Here is a 15,309-nt window from a genome sequence, read left to right on the forward strand (position 1 = left end):
AAAATTAGCCAGGCGTGCTGGCGTGCACCTGCAATCCCACTACTCAGGAGGCTAAGGCATGAGAATCGCTTGAACCCGGGAGGCAGAGGTTGCAATATGAGACGAGGTCCTGCCACCGCACTCTAACCTGGACAACAGAATGAGACTCTGTAAAAACAAACAAACAAAAAAAGCCAGGCATGGTGACTCACGCCTGTAATCCCAGCACTTTGGGAGACTTGATGTGGGAGGATTGTTTGAGCACAGGAGTTCAAGACCAGCCTAGGCAACATAGTGAGACCCCATCTCTACAAACACTAGAAAAAATCAGCCAGGCATGGTGGTGCATGCCTGTAGTCCCAGAGACCTGGGAGGCTGAGGTGGGAGGATAGCTCAAGCCAGGGAAGTTGAGGCTGCAGTGAGCCATGGTTACGAACACTGCACTCCAGCCTGGGTAACGGAGTGAGACCCTGTCTCAAAAAAAAAAAAAAAAAAAAAATCCTCAACAAAATATAAGTAAATCAAATCCAGTAGTATATAAAAAGGATTATACACGATGACCCAGTGGGATTTATCCCAGGAATGTGAGGTTGGTTTAACTGCTGAAAATGAATTAATGAAATACACCACCTCAATAGAATAAAGAACAAAAACCCTCTGATCACTTCAATGGACACATAAAAACATTTGACAAAATTCAACACCCCTCCATGCCAAAAACACTCAACAAACTAGGAACAGAAGGGAATTTCCTCAACCTGATAAAGGACATCTATGAAAAACTCACAGCTAACATCACACTTAATGGTGAAATACTGAATATCAGGAAAGAAAGCAAAGGAGGTCCACTCTCAGCATCCTATTCAGCATTTGCTGAAGATCCTACCCAGGAAAGCTTCCCAAGAAAGAGAAATAAAAGGAATCCAGATTGGAAAGACAGATCGTATCTGCAGATGATATGATCTTGTAGAAGACCATTCTGTTGTCATCTTAAACTATTAGAACTAATAGTTATGATTATTAGAACAAATAAATGAGTTTCAGCAAGGATTCAGAATATAATATCAATGTAAGAAAAGCTATTATTTTTCTTTTTTTGAGATAAGGTCCCGCCCTGTTGCCCTGGCTGGAGTGCAGTGGCAAGATCTCAGCTCACTGCAGCCTCAACCACCCGGGCTCAAGTGATCCTCCCACTTCAGCCTCCAGAGTAGCTGAGACCATAAAGAGCTTGCCACCATGCCCGACTAATTTTTTAAATTATTAGTAGAGATGAGGTCTTGCTATGTTGCCCAGGCTGGTCTCAAACTCCCAGGCTCAAGTGATCCTCCTGCCTCAGTCTCCCAAAGTGCTGGGATTACAGGCACGAGCCACTGTACTAAGCCTCAATTATTTTTCTATGCACTAGCAATGAGCAAACAGGAAATGAAATTGAGAAATCAATTCCATTTTGAAGACACCAAAAATAAAATCCTTTGAAGAAATTTAACAGAAAATGTAGAAAACTCATTGTATTAGTCCGTTTTCATGATGCTAATAAAGACACAATCCCTATCAAAATTCTAATTGACTTCTTTGTAGAAATTGGCAAGCTGATCCTGAAATGTATATAGAAATTCAAAAGACCTAGACTAGCAAAAGCAATTTCGACAAAGAATAACAAAGTTGGAGAACTCATACTTTCCAATTTCAAAATTTACTGCAAAGCTACAGTTATCAGGACTGTGTGTTAATGGAATAAAGATAGACATATAGATAAATAGAGGTAAGAATCCAGGCCAGGTGAGGTAGCTCATGCCTGTAATCCTGGCACTTTGAGAGTTCAAGGCAGGTGGATCACTTGAGGTCAGGAGTTCAAGACCAGCCTGGCCAACATAGCGAAACCCCATCTCTAATAAAAAAAAAAAATACAAAAATTAGCCAGACATGGTGGCGCAAACCTTTAATCCCAGCTACTTGGGAAGCTGAGGCAGGAGAATCACTTGAAGCTGGGAGGTGGAGGTTGCAGTGGGCCGAGATCATGCCACTGCACTGCAGCCTGGGGGACAGAGTGAGACTCCATTTCAAAAAAAAAAAAAAAAAAAAGAGAATCCAGAAATTAACCCTCACACACACACAAATATTTTTAAAAAACAACAAAAACCAGAAATTAACCCTCACATTTACAGTCAAATGAATTGGATAAGGGTGCTGGGATAATTCAATGGGGGAAGAAGAGTCTTCTCAACAGACAGTGTTGGGATAACTGGACGCCCTCATACAAAAGAATGAAGTTGGATCCTACTGCACACCATGTACAAATATGAACTTAAAATGGATCAAAGACCTACAATTAAGAGCTAAAACTCTAAAACTCTTAGAAGAAAACATGTATTAGGTTTAAATCTTCATAATCTTTGTGGGTCAGTAGTTTCTTAGCTATGCCACCAAAAACATAAGCAACAAAGGAAAAATAGATGAACTGGATATCATCAAAATTTAAAACTTTTGTGTTTCAAAGACACCATCACAAATGTGAAAAGACAACTCACAGAATGGGACAATAAATTGTAAATCATTTAATAATGGACTTGTATCTAAAATATATAAAGAACCCTTAGAGGCCAGGCGCGGTGGCTCACGCCTGTAATCCCAGCACTTTGGGAGACCGAGGTGGGCGGATTGCCTGAGCTCAGGAGTTCGAGACCAGCCTGGGCAACACGGTGAAACTCCGTTTCTACTAAAATACAAGAAATTAGTCAGGCATGGCAGCGTGCACCTGTCATCCCAGCTACTGGGGAGGCTGAAGCAGGAGAATTGCTTGAACCCAGGAGGCGGAGGTTGCAGTTTATGGTGCCACTGCACTCCAGCCTGGGCAATAGAGTGGGACTCTGTCTCAAAAAACAAACAAACAAATAAACAAACCATCTCTACAAAAAATACAAAAATCAGCTGGGCATGGCGGCGTTCACCTGTAGTTCCAGCTACTTAGGAGGCTGAGGTGGGAGAATCGTGTGAGCCCAGGAGGTGAAGGTGGCAGTGAACCAAGATTGTGTCACTGCACTCCAGCCTGAGTGACAGAGCCAGACCCAGTCTCAAAAAAAAAAAAACAAAAGAAACAAAAAATGTCCCAATATCAATTGTAATGGTTGCACAACTCTGAGTATACTAAAAGCCATTGAATTGTACCCTTTAAATGAGTGAGTTATGAGTTATATGAATTATGCCTTAATATAGCTGGTAAAAATAAGAATACACACTCCAGAAACAATGCCTGGGTTCAAAATCTTGCTCCATTGCTGTGACCTTGGGCAAATCATTTCACCTATGCCTGTTTCCTCATCTGCCAAATGGGAAGAATAATAGAACCTACCTCATAAGGTTGTGAGAATTCAATGAACTCACACTATATAAAACACTAAGCCGCCACATGTTTAAATTCTATCATTAACAAAGTGAGCTCCATGAAGGCAAGGGTTGTCTCTGTTTTGCTGATAATTATCTCCAGTGCTTGGACTCTAACAAGCAATGACATAGTTAAAAAATTAATCTGGCCAGCCGTGGTGGCTAACACCTGTAATCCCAGCACTTTAGGAGGCTGAGGAAGGTGGATCACCTGAGGTCAGGAGTTCGAGACCAGCCTGACCAACATGGAGAAACCCCATCTCTACTAAAAAAATACAATATTAGCTGGGCATGGTGGTGCATACCTGTAATCCCAGCTACTCCGGAGGCTGAGGCAGGAGAATTGCTTGAACCTGGGAGGCGGAGGTGGAGGTTGTGGTGAGCCAAGATTGTACCTTTGCACTCCAGCCTGGGCAACAGAGCGAGACTGTCTCAAAAAAAAAAAAAAAAAAATTAATCAATTTTCCCAGTATCAGTTTCTACTGTTTCAAATAGCTAAATTTCAACTGTTTCTCAACAACTTAAACTTACTACTGTTCCATGATATTCAGAACCACGGCTTACTTCACTGTCTCCATATATTTACCTACCACTGACAACCCAAATTGCCCGAAACAGTTGGCTTTACCTTCATCCTTTGTGACTTACCGAAAGTCAGTTTACTGGATATCTGATATTTTCACCTGCCTAGCATCCATGGCTCTTCAGTTTTCCTCTGGGAACTATTCCTTTCCTATTGCATGCTATTTTCACAGGATTGCCTATTAAGATAACTCTTCTGCCTTTTAGCCAAAGATGGGCATGTGACCCCAGCCAGGCTAATAAGACTCTAGAATTTGATTCTTGAGCAGCACGGCACAAGGACCCCAAAAATGGGTCCTTGTTTGTTTGTTTTTTTCTTTTGTTTTATTTGGAGATGGGGTCTCTGCCATGTTGCCTAGCTGGTTTCAAATGTCCGGCCTCAAGGGATCCTCCTGCAAGTCTCTCAAGTAGCTGGGACTACAGGTGTGCATCACTGCACCTGGCTTGGGGGCCCATTTGTTTTTATGGTCTAAAAGGCTGTCCGTGTATACTAAGCAGACAGGGAAAGGCTTGATATTTTGGACAAAGGAAACTCTTACTGGACGCCCAGAAATTGGAGGACAGTTGCAAGCTCAATATAGGTAAGCAGTAACTGTGAAATTAGGTGGGCAATAGGGAGATATGTCATCACATATTCCTGGGATACCTAAACTATAACTCAAACTACATAAGAGGCAAATTGGCCACCTTAGACGCATGATGATACTAAAAGTACATGCTTATTGTGTGTACACATTGAAGTGTACAGATTAAGTGTACACTTAATACTTAGTGAGTATTAAGTGGTATCTCATTGTGTAGATGACGTGAGAGTAATGGAAATTTAATATTGATTAGAAAATACAGGCCAGGTACTGGAGCTCTATGGAACCAGGAATTTGAAGGAGAGTGAAATCGGGAGAAGCATGGGGAAGAGTGATGGGCTGATAGGAGAGAATATGGGGGTATGGGAAGAAAATGAATTTGGGGGCTGGAGTGAGTTTAATATTGGAGACAGCAGTGATGGGGTGAGTGTCAAGGAAGACTGGAGTACAATATTGAGACAATAATCAAGTATTTGGGGAACAACGCAATAAATATTGAAATAAGGGGATCAAATGGGGCTGGATATTTAGGAGAATATTGAAGCCAATATTAATATTGTAGAGGCAATAAGATCTAATAACAGTATAGTCATGGGAACCAGATGTTGGAATTTGGGGTAGAAAATGGAGGCCCAGACCAGGCACAGTGGCTGACACCCATAATCCCAGCACTTTAGGAGGCTGAGGCGGGTGGATCACTTGAGGTCAGGAGTTCAAGACCAGCCTGGCCAACATGGTGAAACCCCATCTCTACTAAAAATACAAAAAAATTATCCGGGTGTGGTGGCACATGCCTGTAATCCCAGCTACTCGGGAGGCTGAGGCAGGAGAGTTGTTTGAACCAGTAGGCAAAGGGTGCAGTGAGCCAAGATCAGGCCACTGCATTCCAGCCTGGGGCACAGAGTGAGTCTCAGTCTAAAAAAAAAAAAAATTAGCTGGGCATGGTGGCACACACCTGGAGTCCCAGCTAGTTGGGAGGCTGAGGCACGAGAATTGTTCGAACCTGGGAGGCGGAGGTTGAGGTGAGCTGAGATCATGCCACTGCACGAAAAAAAAAAGAAAGAAAAAAAAAGAGAAAATGGAGGCCCAGATTTTGTGGCACAAAAAGGGCCATGATATTGTGGAACAGTGACCGAATGTTGAGGAACAGGGACCTTTGGTTTTGGGAACAGGAGGAGGAGTCTACTATCAGGAGATTGACGGAGGAAAGGAAGCTGGGGGATCACATACTGAGTAGTCACTAAGGGACTGTATGAGAGAGAACAGGGGACGTATGAAAGGGAAACAATGAGATCAAATGTTTGGAGAGCGCTAGGCTATATATTGGGAGTCCGTGAATACTCAATACTAAGCGATAGCAGAAGATCGAATATCCAAGATTGAAAGCTGGAAACCAGTGAGGGATAAATATTGTGGTCCTTTGGAGACATTTTTTTTTTTTGGTACGGAGTCTCGCTTTGTCGCCCAGGCTGGGGTGCAGTGGCGCGATCTCGGCTCACTGCAAGCTCCGCCTCCCGGGTTCATGCCATTCTCCTGCCTCAGCCTCCCGAGTAGCTGGGACTACAGGCGCCCGCCACCACGCCTGGCTAATTTTTTTTTTTTTGTATTTTTAGTAGAGACGGGGTTTCATCATGTTAGCCAGGATGGTCTCAATCTCCTGACCTCGTGATCCACCCGCCTCGGTCTCCCAAAGTGCTGGGATTACAGGCGTGAGCCAACGAACCCGGCCTGGAGACCTAATTTTGGGAAATAGTGCCACCGATTGCTGTGGGGGAATTGTTGTAGTAAAGTGTGATTGTAAAGCACAGGCTGACATTGGGGAACAGTGGATGTCATACTTGTGGCACTGAAACAAGTGTCCGGGGGCAAGATATCAAGGCACAGAGTGATATGGGATTATGGGAAGTCAGAACTGAGAAATGGCAAGGCCCTGATATTGGAAAACAGGGCGTTTGTAAAGACCCAGGGGGCAAATTCCAGAGCTTAGCTGGGGGGCCGTACTCGGTCTTCATAATGGAGGCAAGTGGAAACGAAATACTGAGGGGCAGTAGGTAATGCCACAATGGGATAGTGGCTGATCTGCCATAAGGGATGGTAGACTCGGATACTGGCATGTTGTGAGGACCTGATGTGGAGAAAGATGCCATTGAAGGGCCTTGTAGCTATTTAGTGGAGGGAGAGGCTATATTTTGGAATGCTGGGTCACAGAATTAAGTCTGTTTTGGAGGGACAGTGGGGATGCTGTGGAGCAGACTAGGAAGTTTGGCAGAAGAAGTTAGAAGAGTTGGAAATTAATGGAGAACTGAATATAGAGGAGACTGAAAAAGACAATTTATTCCATCAGAGGCATCACAATTACAGATTACAGACATTTGCAAGTAAATAATATGCAGGGTTAGAGCGCTGCGTTTTGACATTTAACACTCATGAGTAAACAGAGAGGGCCGGTGGGTAAATATCTTGCCAAGGTGGTTTCTGGTATTAAGCCTTTTGAGTCTAAAATGACAAATCCCTAGGAGTCAGGTGGTTTTCCCGCACGAACTCTTGTCAATCAGAAATCCCTCAGCCCCTTTTGTCTTGGGTCTCACAGCTCCAGAAGTGCGGCGGGCCAGAACGAAGCCATCCTAGAGTCCCCAAGGACAGCCCTCCCGTGGACCCCGGCTAGTGCCCCCAGAGTCTCATCCTGAGGAGTGCGCCAGCTCTGGGCCTGAGTCCCGGCGGGGTCTGCAGCCACAGGTCCCGCGAGTCCCGGACACTTCCAGGGCGTGGTCTCCTGGTGAGACAGCTCCTCCGGGTACCAGTCTCGACTCCTCCGGGCAGCGACAACAAAGTCTAAGGCAGGAAAAACGCACAGTCGTGGTCAGCCAGAGCCCCTGGGGGCGCAGCACGACACCCCGACGAACGCCACTTACCGAGTCCCGCCCTCCAGCTTCGCCTGCTGCGCGCTCTTGTCCTCTCTCGGCCGCGCCAACTCTGGGGCACAGCTGGCTCCTCCTGGGGGCGATGCAGCATCACAGGGCTCCGGCCCACCCCGGGCCAGGGCGCCGACCCTCCCTGCCGGACCCTCTCCAGAAGGCCGCGGGTCTGGGTCTGGCTCATCCCTTAAAGATTCCAAGATTGGGCGCACTCTGAGCTCCCCAAACACAAAATGATGGGATCCCTGCGCGTGCCCCCATGTCACAGAGTGGTAGGGGTCCAGGGACATTCTAATTATAAACGGGGCTCAATCACACCCCAGAATTCTAAACGCCTCCACCCCTAACCTGCAGGTGCAAACAGCACCCTTATTTCATTGCCGGCAGCTACTTTGTACTTTCGTACTGATAGACAAAGATAGCGACAACAAAGACGGAAAGAAACAAGCATCGAAAGCTACATGAAGGGGGTGCAGCGCTGTTCCAAAACACAAAATGCCGAGCCCTGTTTTCCCTTTCCCTCCCCGCTCGGTCCTGCGCCCACCCCGTCCCGCGCTGGCCACTCAGGCAAGCTGTAAATGGATATAGGTAAAGATGCAGGAGGTGATGGAGAAGGCGATGGCTGCGTAGATGAAGATGGAGAGGTGCGGAAAATGGTCGAGATAGCAGCCCTCGTCCAGTGGAGGCGCCTCCTTCTTGGGCGGGGGGCGCGATGCGGCCTTCGGGGGCTGCCCGGCGCGGCCCCCCTGCGCCCTCCCGCCCGCGCGCCGACCAGCCTTCCTGCCCGCGGCCGACGCCGACCTGGGCCCGCGGGCAGCGGGAGGGTCTTCCGGGGGAGGCTTGTCAAACAGGCCTTCGGACTCGGAGTCCGGGCGAATCTGCTCGGGACCCCAGGGTCTGCGCCGAGAGAGTCCGTCAGCCATGGGCAGGATCGCGGGTAGGTGGGTCAGTCGGGTCTGGGTCAGAGCGCAGTGCGCGGCGGGCGGGGCTACGGCTGTATTTCTAGCGACCCGGGTGTGGGCGGAGCCAGAGGGGCAGGGGGCCTCTGCAGGGTCCGCCGGGCCTCTCAGCGGAGGCGCCGCTTCGCCTGGCTCCTCCTTCCGCCCCCAGCCTGTTGCAGAGGCTGGCTCGCCGGGTTCCAGCTCCGCTGCCTGCGGCTCGGCAGTCTCTGCGCAGCAAGGTTTGTCTCCATGGCAACCAGACTGGCGGCGCAAGGGGGAGGAAGCGCGAGCCGCTGGCTGGGACCCCGGGGCACTAGTAGGCTTGGCACCTAAGAAGCCGAAATGCAACCAGCCAGGCTCTCAGCTGCGTGGGGAGCTTCCCCAGGGCATATTTCTCCTTTTAAAAGAAATATTTATTGTGTGGTCTGTTTTAAATTTTAATCTTAATGCGTGAAAAAGCTAACACATCATCTTTGTAGAAAACTAGAAATTGAGAAAACAGTGTAGGCAAAATCAGTAGTAAAATAAAGCCTCCCACAATCCCAAGGTCCAGAGATAATACAGCTCAAGAATTGGTGCATTTCTCTGCCTCCTTCCTTTTTTTTCTGTCTCTCCGTCTGCATCTGTATGCGTACAACCTGTTTTCTCTTCTTGCTCTTCACCCACAAAAGCAGGAATCCAGCCTTTTGAGCATCTCGCATATGATTAAGAACAAATCCTTCAAAGACCTGCCTCACCTGAGCCCATTTCTCAGACCCACCTGCGGTCTACTCAGGCCTCCTTGTCATCCACCAAGCCCTCTCTGGCTTCATTGGTACTGCCGCAGGCTGCTGGGCACTAGCATCTCCTGGCGTCTCTGTTGCACCTGAGGTTCCACGGCTGGCTAGTGTTCCTTCCTGGAATGGAGGGAGAACAATCACTTGGATTTATTTGAGTCCCAGTAGATTGGAGAGGTCCACTGGCCGGCTTTGTTAGTTGCAGCAAATCCAACTCAAACTGCCATCAGAGAACTCCCTGCCTCCTGCAAGTGAAAGGCCCGGGGTTAACCAAGGCCAGGGTGCTGAAACGCTGTAACCAGGGTGCTGTTCCTCTCTATCCTACAGCGTTGCCAGGGACTTCTTGCATGGCCAGAGCCTACTAGGTAGTGGTAGGTACTCAGGTTTTTGCTGAATGAATGATGCAGTGAATAACGGCAGCAGCAAACTCTGGTTCTCACAGCTTAACCACCTCAGCTAAAAGGGCTTGCAGTTGGCTGGATGAGGAGAAGATGGAACCCTCATCCGTGATGTTGAGAATGTAAAATGGTGCAGTTCTTTTTTTTTTTTTTTTTTTTTGAGACGGAGTCTTGCTCTGTTGTCCAGGCTGGAGTGCAGTGGAGTGGTCTCGGCTCACTGCAACCTCTGCCTCCCAGGTTCAAGCGATTCTCTTGCCTCAGCCTCTGAGTACCTGGGATTACGGGCCCACACCATCATGCCCGGCTAATTTTTTGTATTTGTAGTAGAGACAGGGTTTCACCACATTGGCCAGGCTGGTCTCGAACTTCCTGACCTCAAGTGATCCACCTGCCTCGGCCTCCCAAACTGCTGGATTACTGGCATGAGCCACTGCGCCAAGCCGGGTGGAAGTATATGAAGGGTGAAATTGAAAGGTGTGGAGGTTGGAATGGAAGGATGGTTTAGGTGGAGTGAAAGAATGTGAAGAATGGAATGGAAGGTTGCAGAAGGCAGAATGGAAGGACATGGAAGGACCAGAGAGTGAAAAGTGGAATGAGAGGATGTTAAGGGTGGCATGGAAGAGCTTGAAGGATGTCATGGAGGGGTGTGAAGGGTGGAATTGAAGGGTGTGAAGGGTAAAATGGGAGGTTGCTTAGGGTGAAATGGAAGATGTGAAGAGAGAAACGGAAGGACATGTAGTGGACTGGAAGAGTGTCACGGGTGGAATATAAGGTGTGTAAGGTGGAGTGGAAGAATATGAAGGTTGTAATGGAATGGCGTGAAGAATGGAATGAAATGGTGTGAATGAATAATGGAATGGAAGGGTGTGAAGGGTGAAATGGAATTGTGTGATGCATGAATGGAAGGGTGTGAGGCTAGAATGAAAGGGTGTGTAGGGTGCAATGGGAGGGTTTTCAAGGTGGAATGGAAGGGTGTGAAGGGTGAAATGGAATTGTGTGATGGATGATTGGAAGGGTGTGAGGCTAGAATGAAAGGGTGTGTAGGGTGCAATAAGAGGGTTTTCAAGGTGGAATGGAAGGGTGTGTAGAGTGGGATGGAAGAGCTTTATGTAAGGCTGTGGCATTGAGAAAGTCACCCAAACCTACCTACGCAGTTTAAGTGGGAGTAGGTAGTGGGGAAGTCTCAGTAACCAAGAAGGTCTCGGGCAGAACCATGCAAAGGTTTATTGGGGAGGAGCCGGGTGTCAGTGACGAGTGCAGGTGTTAAAAATGCTTTAGTAACTGCAGGGTCCTTTGCATATTGAGAAGATGTGAGGCTAAATCCGGAGCTCAGACAGCAGAGGCCCAGGTGTCTCTAGGACACCTTATTATTTTTTACCTGGTCTACCTGTACAGAAATGAATATATCACAAAACAGTGCTGGTCCCAGCCCAGGTGACCCCTGGGGGCTCTGTCTGTCAGGAATTGAGAGAGCTTGGCTGACTCCATGGCCTCATCCTGGTGCAAGCTATGCCTATGCCCAGCAACAAGAGCTAACTTCGTCCCAGGCCAGGGACTTCAGGACCACTAGACATCCCTGACAGGACAGATACTGGAAGATCCCAAGCTACAACTTCACACTCTGCTCGACACCACAGAGTGTTCCAGGAAAAACCTCATGAGTCCAGGGCCTGGAGCCAGAATCCACCAAAAAAAACCCCTGAATGGACAAAGGCTACCTTTAGCTCCTGCTTCTGGGACCTGCCCAGAGTACATACCCCTCTCAGAGGTGAGAGAGGCCTCTTCTAGGGGGATCTTTTCTCCGGTGCTATACTTTGATAGGTTTCCTTCATCCATTTAGGGGTATTTGCCTCTGGAAGATAGATACACTGTCTGAGTCAATAGGAATCAGAGATTTGAGTCTGCCAGGCCAAAGCCTGGATCTGGACAATGGCCAGTTGATCATGTTGGTGACCCCCTCTATGAGGAATCCTAGGACACACATGGATGATAGCAGCAGCAGCAGCAGCAGCCAATCACTGGCCACCGACTGTGTGCTGGGAACTGTGCTCAACATTTCTGCAGAGATGGTCTCACTTAATTTTCATGACCCCCTAAATTAGGCACCAGTATTTTCTCCAGTGTTCCAATGAGGAAACTGAGGCTGAGAGGTGAAGGAATCTAAAATCTGCCACTAATACTGACTGCTGGGGGCCGGGTGTGGTGGCTCACATCTGTAATCCCAGCACTTTGGGAGGCTGAGGTAGGTGGATCACCTGAGGTCAGGAGTTCGAGACCAGTCTGGCCAACATGGCAAAACCCCCTCTCTACTAAGAATACAAAAATTAGCCGGGCATAGTGGCGCATGCCTGTAATCCCAGCTACTTGGGAGGCTGAGGCACGAGAATCGCTTGAACCCAGGAGGCGGAGGTTGCAGTGAGCTGAGATCACACCACTGCACACCAGCCTGGGTGATAGACTGAGACTCTGTCTCAAAAAAATTAGAATAGAATAGAATAGAATAGAATAAAACACTGACTGCTGGGGTTCTAACCCACATCTCTCTGACCCAAGGGTAAGAGGTATAGCTCCCAATCCCCTCAGCTACCCACCCCAGGCTTGCTCACCATCAAAGACTGTGCCCTGTTAGCCTTTCCCAGGCCGCATTCTGGGCCTCACCCTGCAGCAAAACAGACTTGTTCCCTTTAGAATGTGTACACAGAGCAAGAGGCAAAATTCACAAAGGCCACTTTTAGCTCGAAGTGTTCATGCCGAGGTGAGGAAACAGGCTTTGGTGGTGGTGGTGGGGTGTATGTGTCAGTGGGTGGGTGGGAGAGAAGGACCTTCTGGGAATCTCTGCTGCCTGGGCTACAGCTATTTGTTATCCTGGAAACCATGGCTGCCGAATTCCTCTCCTGCCAACTTCTAATTTATGTGCGTGCCCTGGCTGGGAGAAGGGAAGTCAAGCCAGGAATCTCCCCTTTCCACAGGTCCTCTACCCAAACCCACAGTTGATGGGAAACCTGCAAGTGTATTGCAACCTCTACACTAGGATGTGCCTGCATAAGCCTAGTCACCTGCTGAAGGTGCTGTGGCACTTCTAGCCCAATGCAGGGTCAGCTGCCTGCCCCACCCTGAGAGGCTTCTGGGAGCTCACATCCAATGCTGATCATCCCCGTGCTCCACTCAGTCCCCTGCTGGGGTTAGGGGTAGCAATGGTTGCTGAGCAAGGCAGAGAAGGGGAGGCTGAGTAAAGCCTGGGGCTCCACGGGGCAGACAGTGGGAAGCTAAGAACCTGTCTGGGGGCTGTGAGGTGGCACCTGGCAGGTGGGATTCCAAGCCCCCCTACCCTCCCTTCCTGCCCCTATGCATGCTCCAGGTCCCATCAAACTTCACTTACAAAGCACAAATTCAAAGATACAATTATTAAGAGTTTCAAGGCAGTGACTGCCACGCATTAAACCCCAAGCATGGGGGCCTACTGCCATTGCACAGGTTGCACTTCCAGGAAGCTGGCCCTACTCACACCCTATCGCAGGCCCAGTTTAGCCTAGCTGGGCACTGATTGCTTCTTCCTGGTCATTGGTGAGGTTCTACATCAAATGATTAGCTTTCCACAGTGGTTTTTCTCCCACTAGAGAGAACTTAGCGCTTCCAGCATCTCAGCTTCATTCCAGGGCCTAGCAGAGCTCACCACTCTGGACATTTTCATCCTCTTCCCCGTTTTCTTTCACACACACAGACCTCTGCTCTCTACATATGATCTTCCTCAGAGAGAATAGATTTGGTTACTGTTGTTCTGTCCTCTTCTCTTTGTGCCGCTCCTATAGAACAAAAATCATCAAACAGGGCCAGGTGTGGTGGCTCATGTCTGTAATCCCAGCACTTTGGGAGGCGGATGAGGGTGGATCGCCTGAGGTCAGGAGTTCGAGACCAGCCTGACCAACGTGGTGAAACCCCATCTCTATTCAAAATACAAAATTAGCTGGGCATGGGGGTGGGCGCCTGTAATCACGGCTACCCGAGAGGCTGAGGCAGGAGAATCGCTGGAACTTAAGAGGTGGAGGTTGCAGTGAGCCGAGATGGCACCATTGCACTCCAGTCTGGGCAACAAGAACAAAAGTCTGTCTCAAAAAAAAAAAAAAATCATCAAACAGCCAATTCAGCAACATCATTCTTCTCCTTCCATTACTCTATTACCCAGAAGCTGACCCACACTAAATGGTTAAGAACTGTGAGGATAATCCAGCAATTCCCCTGCTGGGTGTATACCCAAAAGAGTTGAAAACAAGGTTTCAAAGAGATATCTGTACACCTATGTTCATGGCAGCATTACTCACAATAGCCGAAAGGTGGAAGCAACACACGTGTCCATCAACAGATGAACAGATAACCAAAATGTGGCATAGACATACAATGGGATGTTTTCCAACATTAAAAGGAAGGAAATTCTGGCTGGGTGCGGTGGCTCCCGCCTGTAATCCCAGCACTTTGGGAAGCCGAGGCGGGAGGATCACCTGAGGTCAGGAGTTTGAGACCAGCCTGGCCAACATGGTGAAACCCTGGCTCTACTAAAAATACAAAAAAAAAAAAAAAAATTAGCTGGGCATGATGGTCGACACCTGTAATCCCAGCTACTTGGGAGGCTGAGGCAGGAGAATGGCTTGAACCCGGGTGGTGGAGGTTGCAGTAAGCTGAGACTGCACCACTGCACTCCAGCCTGGGCAACAAGAGCGAAACTCCATCTCAAAAAAAAAAAAAAAAAAAAAAAAATTCTGACACATGCAATACCATGGATAAATCTTGAACACTTTGTGATAAGTGAAAGAAGCAAGCACAAAAGGACAATGATTGTTATGATTCCACTTATATAAGGTTTCTAGAGTGGTCAAATTTAAAGAGACAGAAAGTAGAATAGTGGTTCCCAGGGGCTGAAAGGAGGCAGGAATGGGGAATTATTATTTAATGGGTACATAATTTCAATTAAGGAAGACGAAAAAATTCTGGAGATGGACAGTGGTGATCGTTGCACGTCGAGGTGAATGTGCTTACACTTAAAAATGGTTGTAATCATAAACTATATTATAGATATATTCAACTAAAATAATGAAAAAATAACTGTGAGGACATTTTGTTCTCCCTCAAACTGTCTTCAAATAAATTAAATTAATTAAATTAAATTAAATTAAAGGTCTTCAAATTAAGGCCTTCTAAAATCAAAAGAAAACAAAAACCAGCCATTAAAGAATCAAGAAATTCAGCCGGGCATGGTGGCTCAAGCCTGTAACTCCAACACTTTGGGAGGCCGAGGTGGGCAGATTGCTTGAGTCCAGGAGTTCCAGACGAGCCTGGGCAACATGGTGAAACCCTGCCTCTACTAAAACTACAAAAATTGCCTGGGTGTTGTGGCTCACGCCTGTAATCCCACTGGGAGGCCAAGGCGGGTAGATCACAAGGTCAGGAGATCGAGTCCATCCTGGCTAACACAGTGAAACCCCGTCTCTATTAAAGATACAAAAAATTATCCAGGCATGGTGGCACGTGCCTGTAGTCCCAGTTACTGGAAACTCAGGAGGCTGAGGCAGGAGAATCGCTTGAACTCGGGAGGCGGGGGTTGTAGTGAGCCGAGATTGCGCCACTGCACCCCAACCTGGGCAACAAAGCGAGACTCCGTCTCAAAAAAGAAAAAAATTAGCCAGAGGCCAGGCGCAGTGGCTCACACCTGTAATCCCAGCACTTCGGGAGGCTTAGGTGGGCGGATCACAAGGTCAGGA

The 15,309-nt window shown here is 47.9% G+C and overlaps 3 protein-coding genes across 11 annotated transcripts in view; all 3 read right to left on the minus strand.

Moving 5' to 3' along the window:
- Window positions 1–6,835: 6,835 nt before the first annotated feature.
- On the minus strand, window positions 6,836–7,731 carry LOC101127367 (uncharacterized). Its single transcript, XM_019013180.2, has 2 exons — window positions 7,439–7,731; window positions 6,836–7,358 (listed from the first exon to the last, which is right to left on the minus strand). The coding sequence occupies exons 1-2, from the start codon at window positions 7,729–7,731 to the stop codon at window positions 7,205–7,207; spliced, it is 447 nt and encodes a 148-aa protein (XP_018868725.1). The 3' UTR covers window positions 6,836–7,204.
- A 273-nt stretch (window positions 7,732–8,004) lies between these two features.
- Window positions 8,005–8,595, minus strand: LOC129523495 (uncharacterized). Its single transcript, XM_055367287.2, has one exon. It carries the CDS (start codon window positions 8,362–8,364, stop codon window positions 8,005–8,007), a length of 360 nt encoding a protein of 119 aa, XP_055223262.1. The 5' UTR covers window positions 8,365–8,595.
- Window positions 8,596–8,780: 185 nt separating this feature from the next.
- NLRP1 (NLR family pyrin domain containing 1) overlaps window positions 8,781–15,309 on the minus strand; it is a 117,485-nt gene continuing 110,956 nt past the window's right edge. For 8 of the 9 annotated variants that reach the window (XM_063700555.1, XM_063700554.1, XM_055367285.2 and 5 more), the window contains one exon: window positions 8,781–9,278. In XM_063700555.1, the coding sequence (XP_063556625.1) occupies window positions 9,220–9,278 (59 nt within the window). In that variant the 3' untranslated portion in view covers window positions 8,781–9,219. Of the gene's footprint in view, window positions 9,279–13,229; window positions 13,360–15,309 lie in introns of all 9 variants that reach the window. The other variant, XM_063700553.1, reaches the window with a different exon arrangement.

The sequence above is a fragment of the Gorilla gorilla genome, chromosome 19, assembly GCF_029281585.2.
Source record: "Gorilla gorilla gorilla isolate KB3781 chromosome 19, NHGRI_mGorGor1-v2.1_pri, whole genome shotgun sequence".
NCBI lineage: Eukaryota > Metazoa > Chordata > Mammalia > Primates > Hominidae > Gorilla > Gorilla gorilla.